This window comes from Phyllostomus discolor, chromosome 14 (genome assembly GCF_004126475.2).
Source record: "Phyllostomus discolor isolate MPI-MPIP mPhyDis1 chromosome 14, mPhyDis1.pri.v3, whole genome shotgun sequence".
Classification (NCBI taxonomy): Eukaryota; Metazoa; Chordata; class Mammalia; order Chiroptera; family Phyllostomidae; genus Phyllostomus; species Phyllostomus discolor.
This window is the reverse complement of record NC_040916.2, coordinates 43,742,605-43,769,483: the sequence shown is the minus strand read 5'-3', so window position 1 is coordinate 43,769,483 and position 26,879 is coordinate 43,742,605. Positions and strand designations below refer to the sequence as shown.

Below are 26,879 nucleotides of genomic sequence, written 5' to 3'. Positions count from 1 at the left end.
CCATTCAACATGGCAGGATGGACTCCTTACCAGTTTGCACCAGCCTCCACTTGGTGCCTTCAACGTGTATAACAGCGCCTCATTTTGCTGTGAAGTTTGTGAATTTGAACTTGCTTAGAGGAGATGGCAAAGGCCAGAACAGGAAGCAGAAGTTCAAAAAAATGTTCCCAGTGGCTTTGGAAACACAGATGAAACTCCTAGGGAAGGCATATATAAGCTGAGGAACTAAACAACTAAATGTTTTCTTTTGGCAGCAGGCACGGGGTACAGAATCATTTATCTATAATTACTCTGGCTCCTGCTGTGAATATGCTATTTTAGACCCAGCTGTATGGAGGAAAAGAAAGTCTAAATTTTTAGCAAGCATATAAATCCCCTAAAACTTTGCTGAAGACCAAGGAAGTCACCGCAAGTGCCGGGGTTCTAGTCCCGACCTGACCATTAATTTGCTATATGACCTGTAGCAAGTTACTTTACTGTTCAGACTTCAATTTCCTTATCTTTGAAATAAATGGCTTATTCATTAGGGGAAGCTGAAGGGATGGTATATAAGAACTCTCTATTATTTTTGCAACTTTTCTGTTAAGTCTAAAATTATTTTAAAATAAAAGGCTTTCTTAAAACGTGAAAGGATTATATCATCTTCATGATCCTCTTTAGCTCTAAACTGTAATTCTAAGTTCTTATTTAAAGTAAATCTCTTTCCAGCTATGCAAATATGTATCGAAGCAGATTTTTGCCCACTCCTCCTACCACACAGAAGATGCTGATTAGCCCCAGCACAAACCTATTTTCTGCTTTTAGCTTATCCCCAGCAAAAACTCAATTCTCTAAAAACACATTAAAAACACTCCATCCCTCTCCACTTTGTTCCTGCAAAGGACTCAATTCATCAAGCAGGGAAAAGCTGTTTCTGACAGTCCCTGCTTACAGAATCTCAGTTTTCCCCTAGCAACTGGGCTAATTATAACCCCAGCTACCTGGTAACAGCACTAGATTTTCCTGACACTGGCTGGCGGTGTTAAAGCTGCCTCAGCTCTGCAGGCACCTCCCGCACTGAGGAGGCATCAGATGAGCTGACAGACTGGAGGAAGGGAGGCGGGCAACTACCTAAGCTAGGGTGAGTATTCAGAGAGGCCGTTCAGAATCACAGAACACACTCCCCCAGGTCAACGTGCCCCACCAGCGTGGCACAGAGCGGCGACCTACGAAACTGACACACAATTTCGCTCTAGGCCTGCACTTCTGGTAAAATCTCTCTGTCCACCCTATCGCCCACCAGCTATCTCTGTACACAGCTCAATTTCTGCTTTTCACCACACTCTCTCACTTGTGTTTTATTAATTTTTGAACCCCTAACTTCTAGCATCATACTTGGAATATAGCAGGTACCCAATTAATGTTTATTGATGAATGAATGGATAAATCCAAAGCTCTCCATGATCTGACCCCTGCTTACCTTTCCAGGCTCATCTTACCACCACCACCAGCCTCACCACATGTCCCAGCTGGACTGAATGCCAGTGCTGCGCCAAGCACACGGTGCTTTTCCGTGCCTCTGTATGTGCTTTTTTCTGTCTGAAGTGTTTTTCCCCCATTCTTGGTTGTGCTGATTATGCTTCAAGATTCAATGGAAACTTTACACACTTGGCAGGGCCTTTCCTAGTAGATTTTATTGTTCTCCTGAGTGCTACAGACCAGTCTGTACTTACCTCTATCTACAAAGCCCTTATTATACCATTTTTACCTATTTGTTAGTATCTCTCTCGGCCAACATGGAGCACGGCAGCTGGCTCGTAGTAGACAGTCAACAGACGTCTGAAGGAATGCGTGCGTGTGTGCATGAGCAACAGATGGCCAAGGTGATAATGCAAACAAGGGAAACATTTGAGACAGGAATTTTAAATGCCTCCAGCTATACCATGCTCCTCCTGTCAGTGTGCAAACCGGGAGGTACACAACTAATGAAAAGAAGAGGCTTTGTAAAAGCTCATGGAACGAGATAAATTAAGTAGACATAGGTAAGAAGAGAACTAAAAGTGAATTAGAATTAAATCAGGCTCCAGAATTTAGTTTTAGATTTATTTTCTAGTGATTACAAATAAAAGGTCCTAAGTATTCAATGCAAAAAATCTCTTCTCGGCCAACAGGCCATAATACTTCTCAACAGGCAAGTGTTATGACTTCTAATGAAAAGCTTTGAAAAATGATAAAAGTTGTATTAAGCAAAAACAGGAAATAAAGTTGTGTTAGTCAAGGGTTCCATGGTTTTTATAAAGTAACTATGACAATTATGGGCAAGTTGCTTTACGATTTTTTTTAGTGTGGTAATATATATATAACATAAAATTTATCATTTTAACCATTGTTAAGTAACTGTTCAGTGGCATTACGTACATTTGTACAGTTGTGCAACCATCCACCTCCAGAAGTTTCTCTCCAGCTGACTATATCTGTTAAATAACTTCCCATCTACCTACCCCACCCCGCCACTCCACAGCCCTGGCAACAGCCATTCTGATCTTTGCCTCTGTGAATTTGACTCCATGAGGTACCTCACATAATTGGAACTATTCAATATTTGTCCTTTTGTGACTGGTTTATTTCACTCACATCACGTTCTCAAAGTCATTCCACTATAAGTGTACACCATGTTTCGTTTATCCATTCCTCGGTCAGTGAACACTTAGGTTGCTGTTACCTTTTGGCTGTTGCGAATAACGCTGCTGTGAACATGAGTGTGCAAATACCTGTTCGAGTTCCTGCTTTCAGTTCCTCTGGGTACAAACTGAGAAGTGGAATTAATGGTTGGCGCATGTGATGATTCTATGTTTTCTTTTCTGAGGAGTCATCACACCATTTTGACGGTGGTTACACCATTGTACATTCCCAACCAGCTGTGCACAGGGCTTACAGTTTTTCTACATCCTGCCTAACACATATTGTTTTCTTTTTTGTTTGTTTGTTGTTTTGTCTTATTTTGATAAGAACCATCCTAATAAGTATGAGATTTAAACTTTTTAAACCAAGAACATAAAGGTGATAACAATTTAATGAGTGGAATCTCCCTACTTTCTTCCTACGTCCACCCCCAAGAGGAGGACATGGACACGCCCGCCTGCACCGGCCTCCGAAAGCGAGACCGAGGAGTCGGCACTGGTGGCTGCACAGACCTGCGCACACACGACTGAGTTCACACCAGGCTTCCAGAGAAGGGCTTAAAATAGCTTGGCCAAAGTAGGTTTTTATCTCAACATTTTATTCATTTATTTTTAAAATTTATTTTAGAGAAAGAAAGGAAGGAAGAAAGAGAGGGAGAGAGAAACATCAATTTGTTGTTCCACTTATTCATGTATGTGCCCTGGCTGATTCTTGTACATGCCCTGACCGGTGATCAAACTCACAACCTTTGCATATCAGGACGATACTCTAACCAACTGAGCCCCCAGCCATGACCATAGCCAAAGTAATTTTTATTTTTCTCTCTTACTTATATTTCTCTCTTCCCTACTACATACATTTCTTTAAGTTCACATAAGTAAAATATAGGGGAAAGAAACTTCAGCAGCTAGTTAAACAAAGTATCCAACTGTAAAAATAAGAGAGAGTTAACTCTAACAAATATAAGAATGCCATTCACTGTAACAGTAGCTGCAATAGCACTTTGGAGAATAATCTCAGAAGTGCACACTCTCCAGGTAAGCGGGACACTAATAATCCTTTACATTTATGTAACACCTGACACATTAAAACATGCATTAGGAGTCCACACAGGGGAGGACAGCAGGACAGGAATTCATGGCTCTGCTTCAGGAAACTAAGGCTCAAAGAAGTTGTGGACACGGCCAAAGACATCGCTAGGAAAAGGCAGACTCGGAATTCAGGTTTTCTGATTGAGTCCAAAACTTGAGTCCCTACATTTAGATCTCCCTCAGAGAGACTGTCTTTGTGCCCTGGCCTGGTTGCCCGGTGGTTGGAGCATCCTCCGTACACCAAAAGAAGGGTGCGGGCTCGTTCCCCAGGCGGGGCGCACGGGGAGGCAACTGATGGCTGGTTCTCTCTCACATCCATGTTCTTCTCTCTGTTTCTCTCTCTTTCCCTCCCTCCCTCCATTCCTCTCTCTCTAAAATCAATTTAAAAACATACTCAGAAAAAAAAACATATCCTTGGGTTAAGATTTAAAAATAATTAAAAATGACACTATTTTTTTAAATTGCCTTCCGCTGGTTCAAGTAGTTTCCTAAGCCATTTAGTCTGACCAAGCACCTTGGCAGTTCACGGACTGCTGGGTGCTTAGCACCAAGCAGTGTCCTGAAGTAACAGTATGCTCATATATACTGTTACTCATTGTACCGCCCAAAGCCTAAAGAAAATCAGGCTACAACTAAAGAAAATCAGTGTGGGCAATAAATAAATAAATAAATAAAAATAACAAAGAGAGTAGATCTTAAAAATTTTGGTCACAAGAAAACCTATCTTTGTGAGTATGTGTGGCAGTGTATGTTAACTGGACTTACTGTGGTTACCATTTCACAATACATACTTTTATTGAATCATTATGTTGCATATCTAAAACTAGTATGTCAATCTACCTCAATTTTAAAAAGAGACAGGTCTTAAAATTTTTTTTAAATTTTGTTTATTCATTTTTAGAGAGAGGGGAAGAAATATTGGTGTAAAAGAGAAATATCGATCAGTTGCCTCTTGCTCGCGTTCCCACCAGAACAGAATCTGAAACCCAGGCATGTGCCCTTGACCGGGAGTCGAACAAGCGACCTTTCACTTCGTGGGCCACCACCCAAACAACCAAGCCACACAGGTCAGGGCTTGAAAAATCTTCTTAAAGCTGACTTTAGAACCAGACCAAGTTACATCAGAAAGTACTAAACCAAAATGGTAAGAAATGTTTAATTATAACCAATCAGTCATAATAATTTTTATAAAAGAAAAGGACTCGTACCATTAATAAATAAAATATTTTCTTTTAAAAAAAGAAATTTAGCAAACCCAGCCTTTGTTATCTATTGTCTTTAAGAAAGAACTCGTGTTTGAGGGTGACCGCAAAACTGCTACAACAGGGGCACTGCATACCGTGTTCTTTATAAGTGGGAAAACTAGACTGAAGAATTGAAATGAGTAACATAAATGATCCCAAACCCACTACTGAAGACAAAGAAACTAATTTAGAACTTAAAAAAATGGTCCAGATCAAATATGTCCAGTAACTGAACTTATCTGGATAATTTTGTTGTCTCTCAATTTGTCACCATAAGGGCAAATATTTTTTTCAGGACTTGCTACATGATAGACATCATACTGATTTCAACTGGTTTATTTAATCCTCCTCCAGACCCTATAAAATACGTGCTGTTCCAACAGCCACTTCAGGTCAGAGAGACAATAGTCCTTGTCCGAGTTAGCGCAGGGAGCGAGCGGTAAACCAGGATTCCATCTCGGGTCTGGCTGGTTCCTAACTCCAAGCTGCTAAACCCAGTGATAGCTGAATAGTAGAAATGATGAAAATCTGGTAGGCAAGTAGTATCTGTTCACCATAATTTTAAAAACCTAGCTGCATAAATATGCTATGTATAAACTTCAAAGTTTGCCCAGGAAAAATATCATTTGATTTCCAAGATAAGAAACCACGGCTCCAAGAACTCAGGAGGGTTACGGGCCAAACAAAAATGGAACACAACCCTTGCAACTCCTGTCCGAAGCCACCACATCCACTTGAACCTCCTAATGTCGACTGTGTCACTGAACATCGACTCTATCTGGTCCAGGAAGACAGCCTGCAGGTTCTCCAGATATTTTCCTTATTGGACCTGGCCCTGTCAGGTTTTAAATTCCATTCTAGAATCTTTTTGAAAGCACCTTAATATTAATGCACAGAAGTTTAACAAATAAGTAGTCATCATAAGGCAAAACACAGGGGATGGTGTCTGTGTGTGTTGTTTGGGGACTGGGTGTGTTTACCACACAGCAGTGGATTTCATAAATTCCAGGGCTGAACATATTTCTAGTGGCACACAGTCAGCTATAATGAGAAGATGCAGGATGAGATAATCAACAGCGAGGAAATCAACCAAGTTGCCACCCAGAAATTATTTCCCAGAGCAGCTGCAGTCCAGAAATGCGAACAAGCCCTTCTCCACAGGAGAGGGCCATGCTCAGCTGTGGGCCAGTCACAGCAGTTTCTCTCTTTACTTTGCTCCAGAACCAGGACCTACCTGTACTGCAATGGTTTCTTTCTTTGGTTACGTGTTCCAAATTGTCTTCCCCCAAAACTGAACTTACAATTACTATTTGCTACCAAGAGGGGGCAGTGGTACCTAATCAGGTAGGTACATGCACCCGTTTTTTCTATGCTGAAGGTAAGTAGAAAATTCTCATTGTTTTTAGTTATCTACAAAAATTGAAGCTTAAAGGATGGTTTAAACACTCAGCAGAAAAGTACCCACTCTCATAGAACCAATTTTTATGTATAATTTAATACACTTTTATTAGTCCATAGTTAGCATGAGTTGATTATTTCTGAATTCTCTGGACAGCTTGACAAAGAGAAACTCTTTTTTTATTTATTTGCTTTGAGGTTGACACTTCTAGGTTTTTATATACCTCTTTCTTAACACTTCTCTTACAATTAATTAAAATCCTTATGAATTGCATCTATTTTAGTTTCTCCCTTACTCAACTACTTGCCACTTGGAAAAACAAAACCCTCTCTCTCCAGTCCTTTTCTCCTTAAGTTTCCCGTACTTCCCTTCTCTGCTGTCATCACTGTAAAAAGCTCGATTGTTTCTCCTTCGGACAGTAGTTTTTCGCTCCAAAGTACAAATATCTCAACAAAATGTAAAGTGGCAGAAATATATAAACTAATACAATAATTACTCTTTACAACAGCCTTACATGTTTCATAAACACTGGTTTTATTTAAAAGAACCATGCATACAGCTCCCAAATTATTGTAGATTCTAACTCAGTTGGTGTGATTTAATGTTTTTACTTTACTTGAAGAAGTGTCTTTCCAAAACTAAAGAAAAATCAAGATAAGTTTGGTCACAAAACAGGGCTCTAAATCCTCGTTGAGTCACATGGCTTAGCACGTGATGATGCAATGCATGTCACCCTTGATGTCTCTTCACCAACACAGCTGTTATTTAATCAACCTGATCTTGTGAAAGGAGTCATGATGTGACTGAGAAGGATGAACATAAGACACTGTCGGGGTCCAGGACAGGCCACCCCCAAAATATCCCACAACAGCCTATTGGTTACTTTGAATTCAAGTTGCAGCAGGTACCAGAAGGGCACCTTGACCCTCCCTGTGTCACTGAATACAGAAAATAAATCTCCCAGGGGCGGGGGTGTTCTCCCTCACCTGGAAGACACCCCTTATCACTAGAGTTAAACAACTCAGACCTGAAAAGTCTGTGTAAACAAATCTCGTCACTGTGTTTCTAATACTCTTTGTTTCAATTCCTCTTTGATGAACACCCAAACCTTGCAGAGATTCCTTTCCAATGAACACCACCTTTCTCTGACCTGTAAATTTCTCACAGATATTGTTTCTTTGTTTAAAAAGTAAGAAAAGATGCCTCATTTGAGAATTTCTTTGAGCCCCATTTTATTTTATTTTTTTAAGATTTTATTTATTTATTTATTTATTTTTAGAGCGCACGGAAGGGAGGGAAAAGGAGAGGGTGAGAAGCAATGATGTGAGAAACATTGATTGGCTGCCTCATATATGTGCCCCAACCAGGGACCAAACCAGCAACCCAGGCATGTGCCCCGGCTGGGAATAGAAATGGCAGCCTTTCACTTTGCTGCATAATGCTCAATCAACTGAGCCACACCGGTCAGGGCTGAGCCTCATTTTATGATGTGGGCATCATATTGTGATTCTCTCAAACACATGCATTAAATCGTCTTTTTTTTTTTTTTTTTACTGTTGATCTAGTTCTGTGTCAATCAGTCCAGCTATAAGAACTAAAGAAGCTGGGTGGGGTGGGGAGGTCTCCCCTTTCATAACAACACACTCATGGGAACATTTGAGGGTGAGATTGAAAGAGCTAAACCTCTTCCTCATTTTTAAATATCATAATAACTATTACTACTAGCAGACATAACTAGTACCCCTTTGTATATGTATGAAGCTACGGAGTTTAACAAAGTGGTTGGCTATCTTTTTAGTTAATCTTTATGGCTGCTACTTATTCATACTCTCAACAAATAACTTTCAGAGTCTGTTGTGGAGTGCACTGCTCATAATGCCAGTTCCACGGGCGCTGGAACAAGCCCAGAGAGATTGAATTACTTGACCAGGTGCCCTGGTTGTCCAGGGCTGTTTGTCCAGGGCTCCTGATGTGGTGGTTTTCTAAGTCCTTGTCCTTCCATCAAAATGAAACCGCCCTGGTTTCCATCAATCCCTCATCACTATGTTGTGAGAGAAATTCCAATTATGGAGTTAATGATTAATCATGGCTTTATGTGTTCTGTTTCCCAAATAAGAGCATTTTAACTGAAGGCTTTAGTTTTTCCCAAGTCATTGGCAAATGGGATGAGTAAGTGACAGGTGGAATGAACAAAGATTTGGTGAGAAGGGAAATACAGGAGCACGGTAGTTTGAGATCTCTCAAATCAAGTGGTGCCAGTGGCTGCCTGACTACTCTGTACTTAACACTGAGAAGGGACAGGGCTATGGCTGCTTCCTAAATGGGACTAGTGGCAATACAGGTCTAACAAAATGGTTGTCACCTCTGCACGTGACAATGTCCTGTAACCACTCCCTCCTCTCCCCACAGCAGCTCCTACAACCATTTTTTTTTTAAGAGAAAGAAACAATGATCAGTTACCTCCTCCTGTATTGGCCCTGACTGGGCACTGAACCCAAAACCTTTTGGTGTAGGGGGACCATGCTCCAACCAACTGAGCCACCCCGCCAGGGCAACTCCTATAACCTTCATCCTGCTTCTCCAGGACAACCACGGTGCCTCTGCACACCCCACCCAAAGTGTGCACTGGAGACTCTCTCCCCAGCCAGTGCAGAGCAGATGGGGAGATGAAATGAGTCACATCATCTAAGAAACTACTTTTCTTTCTGCCTTGCTTTGGGGATAGTTAATGAAAAAATGCTCCTCTCTCTGCACAGCAACCAAATTCATCCACTATTTCTACCCAGAAGCGAATACTCCCCCACCCCACAGCTCTCTGAGCCACCAACTGTCCCTTGGCAATATCCTCCTCCACACTCAGCAGCTCCATTAAGGCACATCACTATCTAGCCCACAGGAAAGATGAAAGGTAACTGTAGACCAGTTTCAGGAAAATTCCGATTAAAACACAGAAATCCAGGAAAGAAAGAAAATAGGGCTAAATTCCCCCAGGCTAGCTGTTCACATTAGTTGGTTTACCAAATAATCACTTGGGTTTCACAGACACTAGTCACTCCTCTGCTCCAGATGCTAGCGAGCAGCCTGCGATGCCTCCCAGAGCAGGCTGCTCATGGTTGCAGATGATGATCATGGTTGTAGTCTCCTGACGGCAACAGCTGGAGATTTAGAATCTACGATAAAGTCAGAGGTGACCAGCTCCAGGTCACTCAGGCCACTTCAGTGCCTTCCTGGACACTGAGAGGGCCGTGGAGACCAATATTGTGGAAACCAGTTAGGACGCTTAATCCTTGTAACCCGCAGCCTGAAGTCCTCTTACAAAGGTGCTGTCTCATCTCACCCTCAACCCAGCCAACTCCCTCCATCTCCCTTCCCCACCCCAATCACTCAGCTGTCAATCAAGACAGCCCTCCCTTAGGGAAGCCACCATTTCCCCTCCCCCCTTTCCTTCATTTTAAGGTTGCCTATTGCTAAGACTGAAAATGCCTGAGATTCTGTCTTAAAGTTTATCTGCATAGCGATCTTCCCAAACAAGCATGAATTTCTCTAGCAACACAAATGCCCTCAGCCGCTGCCCGTTTCTCTACAGCATCATTCTCCGCCTCCCTGGGGCCAAGGCTAGACAGGGCCCTTCTCTACGGGTGTGTGTGTGACCTGGCAGCTTCTGCCTCAGAGTCACCCGTGGGGCTCATTTTAAAATGCACATTTCCAAGCTCCCCACCCGTTACTAAGTCAGAATCCCTGGGGGTGAGGCTGGAATCTACATCTTAAACCAGCTCCCAAGGCGATCGGATTGTTCTGCAAAGTTCCACACCAGAGTCTGAGAGCCTCTGATTTAATCCAGCTCCCTGTCTTCACAGAGAGAAAGTAGAAAACAGGCACAAAGTAAGTGGCATGGGCTTGTCCAAGGTCACAGGGCGTCAAGGTGAGCAGTCCAGGCCTGGAACCCACCTCCCTCGCTCATCCACACAGCTAGGCAGAGCCTGGAATATCCACGCGCGGCCCCAGCCGCGCCCGCGCTCCCGCACTCCCGCACTCACCCGCCTGTAGATGTCCTCCCGGCTGGCCTCATACTTCTGCTGCATACGCTCCTCCAGGAAGTAAATGCGCAGCTTGAGGCTGAAGTTCTCCTTCTTCAGGTCATTGAGGTGCTGGGACAGAGTGCGATATCCATTAGACATGGTGGGCAACCCATGGGGAGGAGCTTGCCCAGTCACCCCTTCACCCTAGAAACGTGGTGCGGCTGCACCGCGGCATGAAGCGAGTGGCCGGGGGCTGCGAGGCTACGGCGACATGGCCGGGTGGCTCGTGCTGTCTTGGGGACCTGGGACCGGGCTCACTGCTCTGGGTGCTGGAGCGCAGCGCACTTTCCTTTTTTACCTCCGGGAGATATTTGCGGAATCCCTGACAGAGGAACATGCTGCGTGAACTCAGACACAAGTGGTGTAACCTGACTCCAGGCCGGGACTCCGAGCTGCCACCCTCCCAGAGCCTCCCAGGTCCAACTGCAGGCAGTTAGCAGCTTCTCGGAAAGAGAGGGGAGTGACCCCTAGAAGCTTCCAGGAAATGGGGAATGGGAGTAGTTCAAGGAGATGGGGGGGGGGGGCTTCAAACAAGACAGGAAAATGAAGGGGGTAGGTGGGGGGGCGGGGTTTAAGCCCCGGGTGGCTGGTTTGCATAATAAAACTCAACCGAATGTGGCCAAAAGCAAGAGATGAAGAACACTTGTACCCTAAACAGTGATCACATGTCAAATATCCCCTTTCTGTTAGGTGCAAATCTTAAAGGGCTACTAGCCAGGGGGGTCCCTAATTTCCTTTGACGATCGCGATGCTCAGCCCTAATCAGTTCCTTCTCAGTTTTTCTGCCCTGACTTTTCGATGCCGGCGGTGCTTAAATCAATAGCCTTTATTACCATGAGCTCCCCTACATACATCAGAGAAAAAAAGCGAACCTTCTGGTTCACTGGAATCTTTACAAGTTCTGCTTCCCAATTACGCAAGCTCAGAAAACGCCGGGGTCAAAGGCTTCTCCCCTCCAGGGATGAGAGAAAGAGGCGGGGGAGGGGAAGGAGGGAGGGAGGCGTCAGCCTGGAGCCCAGAGATTTCGGCGGGTCCCTGGTTCTTAACTCAGGCACCTGCCAAGTGGAGCCAGGCACTTGCCACCAGATCCTGCTCCTAAAGCAATTTAAGATCCTTGAATGACAGCTGCAGCGTTAGCAGGAAGTGTTATTTATACCACATCACACAGGACACGGAAAGTGACTGACGGGGAGACACACTCGCCAGACACAGGTTCTTGGTTGCAGTCAACAGTAGGTTGAAAAAAATTAATATTAACATCCACGGTAAGGGGGACGGAGAAGTCTATACTTAATTCAAGTACTCACTTTCTCCCCAGCCTACCTGCTCTTCATTCTTCTAATTCTTTCTTAACTGTTCATAACGATTCCGAGCAACATCTCCTGCGTCCCCACCAGGTAGTGCGCTGGGCATGAGGGACACGAAGGTGAAGACAGTCCCAACCCTCAAAGAACCACATAGGCATAGGTGCCCGTTTTACAGCACACTCCTCCAGGCTTGTGTCAGTCACACTTTTTACATTTCACACTGCAGTCTAGCACGCACGTAAGTGAAGTGGAAGTTTCACCAAGTAACGTCACCATCACCACGCGTGATGAAGGCTGATGTTATGGAGTCTCACTTCTCCTCCTGGGGGTGGCCCACTGAGCTGACGTCATGTCACACTGACTTTCCATCTCAAGTCTGAAAAGCACTGAAATCTATGGGAACCCGGAAGACAAAGTGATTAATTCTTACTGAGCTGATGACAGGAAGCTGCATTCAGAGTTGCTCTTGCCCTTCACTTTGAAAGACAGAGTTTGAGTGGACAGAGTGGCCTCAGGAGGGCGTAATTAGAACCAAGCAGTTTCTCGAATGGGTCTGAATTATAAGTAGTCAACTCACTTTTTTTTTCCTACCATAGACTGTTGACAACTTAAGACAAAATATTCGTCATCAAAAAAATGTAGACATTTAGTTAACATCCCCCCGCCAAAAAAAGACGTGAGGTTAATGTCCAAAAAAAATGTAGACGTTTAAAATTCATTTAGCTATTTTCATTAAGTGAATGCTCAGAACGAATGAATGTCATTTTAGGCTTAGTGTGAGGAAAAGTCTAAGTTAAAAATCAAGAAGATCCTTTTCTGGTCCCAGCTCTGTTACTAAATAGTCCTGTGACCTTAGGACACTTCTCCAGAGGCCTAATTGTCCTCGTTTGTAAAATGAAGTGGTTGGAAACCAGGTGAATTTTAAGGTACTTTATTGGTCTAAGCTCCTAGAGAAATAACGTAGTTATTATCACCTCCATTCTGCACAAGAGGAACCAGGGTGCCGATTTGTGATTAGTGTTTAATAATATTTTCAGGTCTTTTACTTGGATTCTTTTATCAAGTGAGATAACTTAATAAACGCTTTATGAAAAGCAAAACTGCATAATGCAGGGGATTCTTCACCAGCCTGGACAGCTCTTTCTGCACATTAATACCTACTTCCTCCTACGCCCTGTGATCCTTTGCTCTTCTCTCTGGCTCCTTTTCTGACTTTTGCTGCTCTCTAAAGTAAATTCTTAAATGATGGTTAGTCCTTAGCCTTCCATTTTTCTCTTTATACTTTCTCCCTTTGAGATTTTATCCACTTTTAAAAGGACTATCACTTTTGCCTCCTAAACAACCCCCAAATCTCCAACCGAGTCTACATTCCATACACTTTGCTAGATGGTTCAGGTTCAATGTCCCAATCTCACAACCAACCCCATAGCAGAAACATTTCCAACAGTCTTGTTTCAGATCTGCCAGATTTACTCCAGTCATCTGCTCTCTGTATTATAGTTTTTTTAATCATACTACTTCTTTTTTTAAGATTTTGTTTATTTATTTTTAGAGAGGGAAGGGGGGGAGAGAGAGAGAGAGAGAAACATCAATGTGCGGTTGCTGGGGGTCATGGCCTGCAACCCAGGAATGTACCCTGGCTGTGAATCGAACCTGGGACACTTTGGTTCCCAGCCCGTGCTCAATCCACTGAGCTACGCCAGCCAGGGCTTTGTATTATAGTTTTTAAAACACATGTTATTGATTATGCTATTATAGTTGTCTCACTTTTTTTCTCCTCTCAATTCCCCTCCACCCTGTACCCCCCTCCCACCAGCATTCCCCCACTCCCTTAGTTCATGCCCATGGGTCGTACATGTAAGTTCTTTGGCTTCCCCATTTCCTATACTATTCTTAACCTCCCCCTGTCTATTTTGTACCTACAGTTTTGATGTCTTCAAAACTCAGACCTCACCTTGTCATCTCTCTTACTTAAAACCCTTATCAGGCATCTCATCCCTCTCAGAATTAAAGGGGAAAAAAACCATCCCACTCCCTCATACACCCTGCCTCACTCTGCAGTCCCTAACTCGAGTCCCGCCCTAACAAAGCGGCCCCTGCCACCCCAGCCTGGGCAGATTTCCTCTTCTTTTGAGCCCCTAAGATAAATGTTTGCATTTGGCAAGTGTTCACATGCTGCCTCACGATACCGCTTTTCTGTTGTCTTCAAGGGTCATGCACACCTTTTCCAGACATTTAACTTGTGTATTTCTGTTTCTCCAGTACATGTCTTTCTACTTTCATGTCTTTCTACTTTCATTTCACTCCCACTACAACCAAGAAGGCCTCTCCAGTAACTTTTGTCCCCTCGATAGCCTGTTTAACGACCACCTCAACCAGACTAGAATGTATTGGGGATGCATTTTGTGCCTGTGTATTCTCATCGCATAGAATTAGGAAGGACTCCCTAAATATCTGTTGAATGAATGAACAGGCAAGTTCAATATACTTCATATTCTTGCTAATTACATTTGTTATATGGGCTAGCTTGCTTATACAGGCTAGTGGCGCAAATTGCCAATAATGTAGCAAGGTCTGTTCCAATAGTTCCAAAGAAACTACACTTGCTAGAGTAATTACTGTAGAAAAATGAGGCTTTGTTCACTTAAATTTCTAGGTTTATATGTCCATCTTGACCTTTGTCCCGAACCCCAGTCTATATCTAACTTCCTAGTAGGGATTTCCACTTGAATACAGATATCTCGTACTTGTGATGTCTAAAACTGAACTCCTGATCTTGCCCAGAGGATCTGTTCCTTCCTCACTGGACCCCACTTCAATCTGTAACGACTCAACACTTGCAGGTGCTTGGGTTAAAACCTTGGAGTGTATCCTTGTCTCCTTTTTCTCATACATATCATCTCATCTGTCTGTAATTATTATTTCTAGTTTCAATGTATCTATCTGTATTTACAAACTCCAACTATTTCACCACTAGCACCAGCACCTGTACCACTCCGGGCCAAGGTACTATGATCTCTCTCCTAAATGATCTGAATCGCCCTCTCACGGGTGCCCCTTCTCCCACCCTCGCTCCCCTATAATCTGTTTTTAGCTCAGCAGTCACAGTGATATGTTTAAAATAAGTCAGATTACTCCTCTGCTGGAAACTCCCATTGGCGTCCCATCTCATTTAGAGTGAAACGCTGAATCGTTTCATTAGCCCAGGAGGCCCAAGGCCCTCATCTCTCCTCACTTTGTTTTTTACTTGTTTCTTCCCCCTCTCCCCCCACACATTCTGTGCCAGCCATGCTGTTTCTCTTTGCTGTTTCTCCAACACAGTAAACAGCCTCCCTCCTCAGAGCCTTTGAGCTTGTTAATCCTCTGTGTGGTATGCTCTTTCTTTAGATATTTAAAACCGTAACTCACTGTAAGCCTCACTTCAGCATTCCGTATCTCCATTGTTTTTTTTCTTCCATAGCACAGTCATCATCTAAAATATATTTACCTGCCCTGGCTGGTGAGTGGCTCAGTGGATTGAGCAGCAGCCTGTGAACCAAAAGGTTGCCAGTTCGATTCCCAGTCAGGGCACATGCCTGAGTTGTGGGCCAGGCCCCCAGTTGGGGGCATGAGAGAGGCAAATGATTGCTGTATCTCTCACACATCATACATCAATATTTCTCTCCCTCTCTTTCTCCCTCCCTTCCCTCTCTCTAAAAATAAATAAATAAAATCTTTAAAAACTAAAAATAAATTTTACATATATTTCTATTTTGTTTCTTGTCTATCTCTTCCCACTGGCATGTGAACTCCAGGATTTTTGCCTGGTTTGTTCACTGCTGTATCACCAGTACCTAGAGTGGTACCTGGTACATAATAGGTGCTCAATAAGTATTTGTTGGGTAAAAGAATGGTGAATCATTAATCTACTGACTTTGACCTCACCAGATTTCATCTTAAAAGAACTCAAATGTATGCTAAATTATAGTGATGTTTTAGGATGAAGAGCATATCCAAAGGCCTTCTTCTTTATAAAAAGGTTGTAAGTAAAATAAGTTATTCTAACAGACTAATTTTAATACCCGATGCAGAAACCGAATTTTGTACAAGATTATGAAAAAGTGGGACATAACATATGACAAATTACAACTGAAGGACAGTATGAACTGCACATATAGTAAAAAACTACAGAAATTAGGAAGGAGAGCTGTCAGAACGTTCCACAGAGGACTGGCCTCTCAGCTCTCCTTAAAGGATGAATTGAGTTCGGCTGGGCTGGGTGGAAAAATGCAAGGCGATCTAGGTGGGTGGGACTGTAGCCGAGGTGCAGAGAGCCACCTGGGCTGAAAGGGCACGTACTGTCCTGTAGCGGAGGAACAGAGAGGATGGGAAGGGAAGAACCATTTTCGGGAGATCTGGAAGATCAGGTTCCAGAGCCTGAGTTGTTCTTCTAGGCACATCCTGGCTCTCGATTTGGGCAAAGGGTGAAGAGAAAGGCAGTGCGGGGCGGGGGTGAGGGGTGTGTGGCCAGGAACTGCTTACTAGGATGAATGTTTGGTTCGTGGTTGCTCGTGTTTGTTTTTTGTAGCTTTAATAAAAATTGCACATACCTGGGATGCACACTAGACCTAGTAAATCAGGGCCTCTCGTGGGCAGGGCCCAGGCCTATGTGTCTTCGTAAACTCTTAATTACTTAGGAAATAAACACTGTCGGTTCTTGAGCAAGGTTTAGTGCTTCTGTCTTTGTTCTTCCTTTTTCACAGTGCATTGAAAATCTTTACTCTTTCCTCAAAATATTTTTTCAAACACTAATGGATCTCCTCTACTCTTTCCTTAATTTCTTCTTCCCACTGCTTCTTCTTCATTTTTTAGTTTTTGAGAGAGACAGAAAAAAACACTGATTGGTGTTCCACTTATTTATGCATTCATCGGTTGCTCCTTGTATGTGCCCTGACCTGGGATCCAACCCCTAACCTTGGTGTATTGGGAAGATGCTCCAACCAACGGACCTACTCAGGCAGGACCCACTGCTTCTTAAGTATTAGCCCAAACTGGAAGTAAGACTTTGATAAGGACTCAATCAACACCAACAATGGTAGGAGGAGTACAACCCAGCTGCCGTACATCATGCTCCACTAACATAATAAACAACTGTCAAGTCAACCTTAAAAAAACTCTGTTTCATATTTGACTAATCATATTCAGACCCCCCCAGGTAGGTTTTTGAATGGAAATTCTTGAAAACATATTTATCTCTTACCATTCTCTCTCTTATAAATAAAGTTCCACTCAACTAAAAATGATTACTATCTTCATTGGCACATTCTCTTCAAGTATAACAACACTTTTGCAACTTAAACTACTAATTTGATATCTGTGATAATTCATATGTTTACATTTTGTGAAAAATATTCTTAAATAACATAATAAACAGAGAAACAGGACAATAGTGTTTTAAGTTACCTCTAACGTTGTACCTACTATTCATTTACAAATAGGCAATAAATATTATCACTGTTATGCATATTTATCTAGGTGAAGTAGCTGGGCATTTCAGAAAGAGCAAAGCTTTTGAACCAAGGAGACCTAGGTTCAAATCCAAGCTCTGCTATTTTCTAATTGTGTAACTTTGGAAAATTACAAGTAATTAACTGTAGAAAAGAAGTCAGGAGACAGATCTGGGCAGGCTACTAAGAAGCATGTAGATGTATCTGAAATGCTAACTTTTGTTTTTTAATCTGCAGCAAAGAGTGAAAATAATATTTGGTAAAATTTAGATATTGGGTACATGGACAGTATTTTATTATTTTTTGTACATTCCTGTTGTTTGTAAAATAATTCATAATTTAAAAACAACTTTAAAAGGGAACAAAACAAGAAATTATAGGGAGGTATTCATCAATTAGATGCAAAGATAAACTCGCTAGTAGACCTGGATGCAGTGAACTTATTGCCACCCTCCGTCCGCACAGTCATGCTCAAATATTTATTGAAAACGTACATTATGAGAGAGTAAACTTCCTGTCACAAAAGGAATACAATTGAAAATTTAAAGAACCTCTTGTCGAGGATATGGTTTAAAATCTTTTTAAAGTACATTTTATTGATTATGCTATTACAATTGTCCCATTTTTTTCTCCCCTTTATTCCCTTCTGCCCTGCACCCCCCTTCCCACCAGCATTCCTCTCCTTTAGTTCATGACCATGAGTCATACATGTAAGTTCTTTGGCTTCTCCATTTCCTATACTATTCTTATAGTATATCCTCTGCCTGTCTATTTTGTACAGACCATTTATGCTTCTTATTCCATGTACCTTTGCCCTGCTTCTCCTCCCTGCCTTGTCCCTGCTGATAACCTTCCATGTGATCTCCATTTCTGTGATTCTGTTCCTGTTGTAATTGTTTGTTTAGTTTGTTTTTGTTTTTAGGTTCAGTTGTTGATAGTTGTGAATTTGTTGTCATTTTACTGTTCATATTTTTATCTTCCTTTTTTTAGATAAGTCTTTTTAAGATTTCTCATATAATAAGGGCTTGGTGATGATGAACTCCTTTAACTTGACCTTATCTGAGAAGCACTTTATCTGCGCTTCCATTCTAAATGAGAGCTTTGCTGGATAGAGTAATCTTGGATGTAGGTCCTTGCCTTTCATGACTTGTAATACTTCTTTCTAGCCCCTTCTTCCCTGCAAGGTTTCTTTTGAGAAATTAGATGACAGTCTTATGGGCACACCTTCTTAGGTAACTCTCCTTTCTTCTTGATGCTTTTAAGATTCTCTCCTTATCTTTAATCTTCAGTAATGTAATTATGATGTGCCTTCTAGTGTGCTTCCTTGAGTCCAACTTCTTTTGGACTCTCCAAGCTTCCTGGACTTTCTGGAAGTCTATTACCTTTGCCAGATTGGGGAAGTTCTCCTTCGTTATTTTTTGAAATAAGTTTTCAATATCTTGCTCTTGTTCTTCTCTTTCTTGCACCCCAATGATTCAGATGTTGGAACGTTTCAAGTTGTTCTGGAGGTTCCTAAGCCTCTCTTTATTTTTTTGAATTCTCGTTTCTTCTTTCTGTTCTGGTTGAATGTTTATTTCTTCCTTCTGGCCCAGACCATTGACTATAGTCCCAGCTTCCTTCCCTTCACTGTTGGTTCCCTGTATATTTTGCTTTATTTCACTTTGCATAGCTTTCACTTTTTCCTCAATTTTGCAACCATACTCAACCATTTCTGTGAGCATCCCGATTACCAGTGTTTTGAACTTTGCATATGATAGGTTGGCTATCTCTTCATTGCTTAATTCTGTTTTTGGAGCTTTGATCTGTTCTTTCATTTGGGCCATACTTTATGGCCTATTGTGACCTATTATGTTCAAGAACCTATTATGTTCAAGAAGGCTCTCAGTGACCTATTATGTTCAAGAAGGCTCTTAGATATTTGCCAGGGCGGGGCAACCCACTAGCTGCATTGTGGCACTGTCTGTGAGAGAGGGGTTCAAGAGGGAACAATGCCACTTGCTTGGCTGTCGGTGGGCTTTCAGTTACTTCCTCCGTTACCCACAAGCAAATTGGGCCCTTCTGGTGCTGATTCTTGGCTGAGTGGGTTTGTGTGTGTTCTAGGACCCTGTGGGTCTCTCCGAGAAAACTCTCTTGTGAGGCTGGGAGTTTCTCCCACTGCCACAACACCCACAAATTTATATAGCCAGAGGTTATGAGGCTTTATTTCCCCATGCTGGAACCCTGGGTTGTGGGGTCTGTCTCACACAGAGGTGTGGGACCACCCTGTCTGCCACTTACCATTTCACCCACCCAGTCCTCCAGCCACTGCCGTCTTGCCATGTCTCCTCTCCACCCCGGCTGCCCATCTCTGCCCCTCTTACTGGTCTGCATGAATGTTTCTTCTTTAACTTCTTGGTTGTCAGACTTCAATACAGTTCGATTTTCTGTCAGTTCTAGTTATTTTTGTTTTTAAATTTGTTGTCTTTCTTTTGGCTGTGGGAGGAGGCAAAGTGTATCTACCTATGCCTCCATCTTGGCTGGGAGTTTTGTTAAAAGTCTTCACATATCACCTAGGAGTAGTTAGCTCTAAAAAACTTTTAAGATCCTAGCTGTCCTGAGATTCTATGTTGGAAACACTTTTTTTTTTCATAGAAACAATATTACCAAAAGGGGCACCAATGAGAGAACTATAATTCTTTGAAGAATCTCAGAATACCTGATCAGCGCTCCAAAGCTGAACCCTAAAGATAGCGGGCAAGTACCTATTCAGGCTGACAGCTCTGGCTGCCCTGTGCAGAAATTAAAAAAGGAGACGAGTGAGTATAAAAGACATGTTTCCAAGACAAAAGCAGCAATGATGACTGGGATCCAAGGATGGCCCCCAAAAGACTGTTCAACCCATAACTTTGCCAACTGTCACATTTTCAAAACAGCTCTGTGGCAAGAGCATGCAAATGCACAGTATTTCCTGCTTTTTAGCATCCAGTGGGATCAAACCCAGGAACCCAGCTTGTTTTGGAATGGAGGACAGGGGTAGACAGGAGGAATGGGGCAGAGAGAAGGAGGGGGATGGTATGTTTCAAATACAAATATTTTATTTATAATACATCTACGTGTCTGAGAGTCCCTGTGCTTTTCTGATAAATTCTTGGTTGCAGAAATACAAAAATTCAACTGGTTGTTTTGAATGACTTGGGTTTGTCTTTCAAAATTAATTGGATATAATTACATCCTCCTCAGGGCCTTAATCACGACACTAGATGAACATGGGATTACCTTGTGACTGACAAAGGACTTCCATTTCTACTCCAAGTCCCTGAAGGATCTTTTTAAAAAGTATCATTCACTGTAAATAATCTTCCTTGTGACCCTGGAGGATCTGACTACTTGAACCTTTATAAAATATAGTTTTCTCCATTTTTAAGATGAATAAACCAAAGTAGGTATTCAAAAGGTTAAACATATGATCTAGCAAACTTTGCTCCTACTTAGGCATCCAAGAAAATTGAAAACATGTGTCTATACAAATTCTTGTCCATGTATGATCATAACAGCCAAAAAGTAGAAACATTACAAATCTTCACTAACTGAGGAATGGATATACAAAGTTTAGTATATCAATGTTATGGAATCTTATTCAGCTATGGAAAAAATGAAATGATACATGCTACACCATGGATGAGTCTTTGAAACATATTAATATGAAAAAAAAGGCAAAAAGCCACATATCATATGATTCCATTTATATGACATGTTCAGAAACGGGAAAGTCAGAGAGAGAGGAAGTGATGGGTGGGTGTCAGGAGCTGGGCAGAGAGGGAACAGGGAATGACTGCTAATGGGTACGAGGTTTTCCTGGGGTGGAAAAAATGTCCTGCAACTAGACGGTGGCAATTGTCGCACAACTCAATGGATATACGAAAACCACAGACTTGTACATTTTATGGTATGTAAATTATATTTTAGCACAGCTGTTATTTTAAGAAGAAGAAAGAAGCCCAAGCTGAGAGAAGTAACTTGCCCAGTCCTTTGCCTTTTACAAAGGATTTTTTAAAGATAAAGTTTCAGTTAAATTCAATTCAACTAAGTAAAAAACAAGTGTTTTAGAACTGATCATTTCAAAGTGTTCTGTATATTAGTCCTGCTCAGATTAGGGAACCCTGACATAAAGGCTGGATGAGGTATCCTTTAAATGGTCCTCAGTATCGAAAACTCATGGGTTACTATGTTTTATCAAGTTAAGGTTTTGTCACAATCCTCAGATGAAACAGAAAGAAAACATATGATCTACTCTGGTTTGATACAGGAAAAACATACTCATTAGGCTGTTCTGAAGAATATGCATAGCTTTTGCAAAGTGTTCTAACAAGGAAAGTGTCAACCAAAGTCAATGAACTTGGTCTTCCACTCATCACCCCTTTCACTTCCACCCAGGGTTTCTGCCCTGTGTTCCAGAAGTCAACTGTGGATGCCTGCTTCAAATGCAGACTGCAGATCCTACAAAGACCCTTTTCTCTTTCACGTTGCATAATCAATCTTTCTTCTGAAACCCTGTTTCTGAAATTTCAACATAACTCCTGAAGTTCCAGAGTCTTAAATGCTACAGTATTGATCACTTCATTCCATTTCCTCCCCTAAAATTCAGAAGCAAACTGATACCCACAGCCTTTCCTTGAAATAACTGGCCTGATGACAAGAGAGCTAACAACAGAGCTATTACATCAGGTCAATAAATAACTCTGTCTCAGGCAGCATCACCACGTGGACGAAGGACAGGGGCTCAGATGATGTTCCTGCTGCCTTCCCTCCCCCCCAGCAGATACACACCCATACCACCCCCAATCCTAGAATAACAAGGTGCTGTCGTCATCATCACATTAGAGCACCATGGACTATATAAAACCAAACCAAAACAAGTAACAACTTCCCTGACTACCAGAAATACACGGCCCAGCCAGAAACAGTGCTGTCAGAGACAGTTAAGTGCACTCCACGGCAGAAATGGCAGTTGGGCTGCCCTGCTGCTGGCAGCTCCCAGGGACCCTTAGGGTTTAGAGCCAGAGTCTCCATCAGTTTGGCTCCATCAGCACCAGCAGAACCTGGTGTCGTTTGTTCATAAGTGGCTCAACCCAGGAAGATTATTTGTATGCAGGGGGAACGTGTATTTATGACCTCACCTGTTTTTCCAGGTCTTTCATTAAACCTGTCTCTATACTTCTCCAGGAAAGAAGCCAACTTCAAAAGCACAGTTAGGAAACTGAGTTTGCTCTAGGAGTAAGCGCTGAGAGTTCACAGTATACCATGAACGACCACGGTTGCAACAATAAGGCTTTGAGCAGGAGCAGGGGTGGGCAGGGGGAGACACTGCCAACTTGAAACTCAGTCAACAACACCCTAGTGCTCCAGCCTTGACAAAAAACCTCCTAGTTCTGAGTTCTCCGTGCTCTACGCTGCTTCCAGGGTTTGTCGTGGTATCAGCGTTAGCCTGAAAAGTCGTTCCCCTTCACCGCCCACTCGGCTCTGACTGGACTATCTTCGCCTTGCCCTTGAGGCACTGATTTAGACAGCACCTACTAAAGAAAGCCTCTCTGATCCTCCAGCTGAACTGGTTAGGGCCCCTCCTGAGTGCTTTCTACTCTTATTATTGGGACTATCTGTTTGACTGTCATGCCAATTAGATTTAGAGTTCCTTAAGAACAGAAGGATCTCCATAATTCTGCTCCAAAAATGAAAATCGCTTTACTGGCTTTTGGCCTCTGTGGCTGTTGTTTTAACGGTTATTTAAAAACGACACGTGTCTGCTCCAGTTGTTTCCTTTCTCAGTGGATGGTATCACCTAGCAGTTGCCCAGGTGAGAAAGCTTGAGATCATTCATTCATCCGAAACACAATAAAAAAGTAAAAGACATGCCCTCTATAGCTAGGCACTGTGCTAACCACTATATTCAGTAGTAAACAAGATAAACTTCTGCCATCACGGAGCTCAGATTCTAGCAGAAAAGAGAGACTTTGAACAAACAAATCATGTTATTAAGGGAGAAGCACAAGGTACTCTGGAAGTTTACGACAGATAACAACCTAGCTTGCATTGGGAATGGAGAAATGAACTGGTGGTAGGTCATATTTCAGCTTCTTCTGCATCACTGGTGATACATGCAATCAGTTGCTCGATCTTATCACTTCTGCTTCTGAAATCTCTGTTTCGCCTGTCCATTTCTCTCACTCCTACACTGCCATCACCGCAGCCTCGGCCTGGACTACTGCTACAGCCCCCTAACTGCCCTCTGAGGACTTGACTCCTCCCATCCAGAGTCCAGACAGAAGCTAAAGAGTTGTTTCTAAAAGAAAAAGCTGATCAGGTCACCTCCCTGTTTAAAAGCTTTCAACAGCTCCCCGTAGAGCTCTGATAAAAATTTAAAACCTTTTACATAACTTACAAGGTCCTATACACAGCTTCCCTCTCTCCTGCAGTCTCAACTCTGCTCCGCACTCCCAGCGTGCACCATCGAAGATGAATGACCTCACTACAGTGCTTCCTTTCATCCGGATCTTGATTCGTGCTGTTTCCTCCGCAAGGAACAGTCTCCATTGTCCCACTCCCGGCCCCTATCAGCAGCTAATACTTATTTTCTTCCTTCAGATCCTCAGTTAGATGTAGTTTCCTAGAAAAAAAGTTTCCCTGAATCTTCCCACCCCTTCAGACTGAGTTATTAGTCCCAGCGATAGATTATGTATCTCTTTACTTCTATTACAATGATTATATCCTGTTGTAATTGGCTAATTTGTAAACTCTATGAAGGCAGAAACCATGTTTTCATATGCACTATTGTATTTTCCGTACTTAAGACATTATATTGTACATAGCAGGCACTTTAGAAAGATCTGTTGAATGGTTAGATGAATAAAATGAATACATGTTATTAAAACCCCAGATAATACAGCCCTAGCCAATGGCTCAGTGGTTGGAGCATCATCTCATGACTGAAAGGTTGAAGGTTCAATTCCCAGTCAGGGCATATCATCTAGGTTGTGAGTTCATTCCCGGTCCGGCCACCGGCGCTTGCGACCTTCCCACCTCTTATCCCACCCCATCCCCCAGCGTAGATCCCTGGTCTGGGTGCATTCGAAGGCAACCACTCAATTCTTCTCTTGCATCAGTGTTTCTCTCCCTCCCTTCCTCTGTCTAAAAAACCAAATGAAAATGTCCTCTGGTGAGGATAAAAAAAAATTAGATAATACGGAAAGCTACAAAGAAGGCAAAAATCATGGCTAATCCCATCACCCAGACATAATCATTATTAATATTTTGGTGTATACCCTTCTGATGGTTCTATTTTTCCCCCTTAAAAATGAGATCATATTTTATGTAATATTCAGTCAAATTGTTATTGTTTTGGCATTTCATCTTAAATTTGTTATGAACATCCTCCTATGATGTTCTGCTTATATATATACCACATCTGATATCATCAACCCTCACTTTGGTGGATAATGAGATTTCTAACATTTATTTAGTACAAAAATACTGAAATAAACATTTATCCCTGAACACAGATTTTTAAAAAGACGCTCGTACTTGATCCCTGTGTATGTAACAGCTAGAACTGGGCCTGGCACACAGGATGCACCCACACACTGAGGGGACAAGTGGATACACAGTGAATTGAGTAAGGGGATCAGCTGTCCACAGAGAGGTGCAATGAAAGTGTGGCTAAGAGTTCAGGCTCTGAATTCTGGACACCTGTGAAAATCCCGGTTCTTGCGCTTCCTAGCAATCACTAGTCTTTTTCGAGCCTCAGTGTCCCTCTCTGTACAAATCAAGACGAAGGATGTACTAATCTCAGTGGACTGTTATAAGAACTGATTAAGATAATACAAGTCAAGTGCATCCATAGAGCCCAGCACACTATAAGCCCTCAATAAATAGTAATTGGTATCATTATTTTGTTGCTATTTAAAAAATTTATTTTTGGAATGGAAATTATTACTGGAATGAAATTCCTCAAGGTCCACAGAAGGAAGATAGAGCTTTCTTCATACAGCAAAGAAGAGATGTTCACATATGTATATATGAACACAAATTTTTAATAATTTTCTAAGATTGAGGTTTTAAAGACATGCATTTGCTTGGCAAATACTCCAATCTTGTGAGATCTCTTTAACTGTTGCCTTAGCTGGTATTTAAATCAAATCCTATGTGACTTAAATTTCACATGCCCCAAGGGGCATGTAAATCAAATCCTATGTGACTATGTGGGGGCATGTGAAATTGTACACTCTTTAAGAATGGTAACTGGCATGCATCTGTGTACCTTCCTGCAATGCTCAGAATCATTCATTTCATTCACAGTTAAGAAAAAAAAAAAAACGATTGTGTTGATACCTATCTGGCAATGTTGCTCAGGAATGAAAACGCTTCTGAAATTCTGTGGAATCACGGTGTGGAATCCTTCTGAAAAGCCATGTCTTCAAAGAAGAAAATTCTGTCTGCATTATTGCTGAAAGTTCAGGATTTCTTCCCTCCCTTTCTCATCTAAACTCTGTGAATGCCTCAGACACCCATGAAAACAAAATCAGTATGCCGGGCACTGAGGTTTGGGGAGCATAAATGACGTCTGGTTGGTTGGTTTTTAATAAAAATGCACTTCTCGAGTAGCATTCGGTTTCCAAGGCCGTAACTAGAGAGGAACACTCAAGAAGCACTGACACTGCTGGATCTAAAGACATCAGTGACATGATCCAGATGCACCTGAACCAGAACAGGAAACCAGACTGGGAGAATTCAGGTCTCAGAAAGGCAGAAAAGTCCCTTTTTGGACCTGTTTCCCCTGCTACAGATTTCCAGAGTCAAGTGGAAACCTTGCCCAGGTTGTTGGGCGGGGCCTGGCCAGGCTGACTTGCCGTGGCTGGATTCAGACCACCAGGGAGAGCGGCCTTCGGACTGGAATGAAGTGAACACTGCAGCGGGTTGTGCCGGCTTTTCACGTTAAAGACAACATTGTTTTTAAAAATGGGTAAACAGGAGAGGGCAGTGCAGGCCCCCTACCCCTCCACATAGCTTTTCTATAGCATCTGCCATTTGATTCCATGTATAAAACCACACTACACACATTTCACCAAGGTAACTCTCTTCCCCTGAATGGTCCTCTCATTTGTCTAGGAGCCGTGGAAATCACTGGAGCTATCTTGTTCTGTCACTTTAAACCTGCATTGCTTTAGCTAAGTGACTTGAGCCTTGGTCTCTTCACTGGTCTAATGGATATAATAATATCTATGTCATAGTTAGGAAGATGAACTGGAAAAAAAGTTGAAATAAAATACATTAAGTATCTAGAAAAGTGCCTAGTGTATAATAAATTCTCAATAGAAAACTGTATTTGAACAATGATTAAAAAATAAAAAAATAATAAAAAAATAAATTCTCAAATATCATTTATTATTATTAGCTACTATTAATGATCTTCTTAGTTAAATTCTGTCAAATATTTCAAAAGGTCTCTGCTTCTTTCTCTTACTTGGCTGTATAATTTTATCATTGCAGTTTGGGTAGAAAATGGTCTTTCTTTAAACTCATTGTTAAAAACAAACACACTTTTCTTTACTTTGCAGTTTCCTATCCTAACCATTCAATTAA

The 26,879-nt window shown here is 42.1% G+C and overlaps 1 protein-coding gene across 13 annotated transcripts in view; it reads right to left on the bottom strand.

Moving 5' to 3' along the window:
- Positions 1-26,879, bottom strand: part of LOC114489047 (phosphodiesterase 4D interacting protein) — a 205,775-nt gene that overhangs the window by 116,473 nt on the left and 62,423 nt on the right. For 9 of the 13 annotated variants that reach the window (XM_028503060.2, XM_036015708.1, XM_036015709.1 and 6 more), the window contains exon 4: positions 10,433-10,543. In XM_028503060.2, coding sequence (XP_028358861.2) covers positions 10,433-10,543 — 111 coding nt within the window. Of the gene's footprint in view, positions 1-10,432; positions 11,370-26,879 lie in introns of those variants that run through there. The other 4 variants (XM_036015721.1, XM_036015725.1, XM_028503064.2 and 1 more) reach the window with 3 other exon arrangements.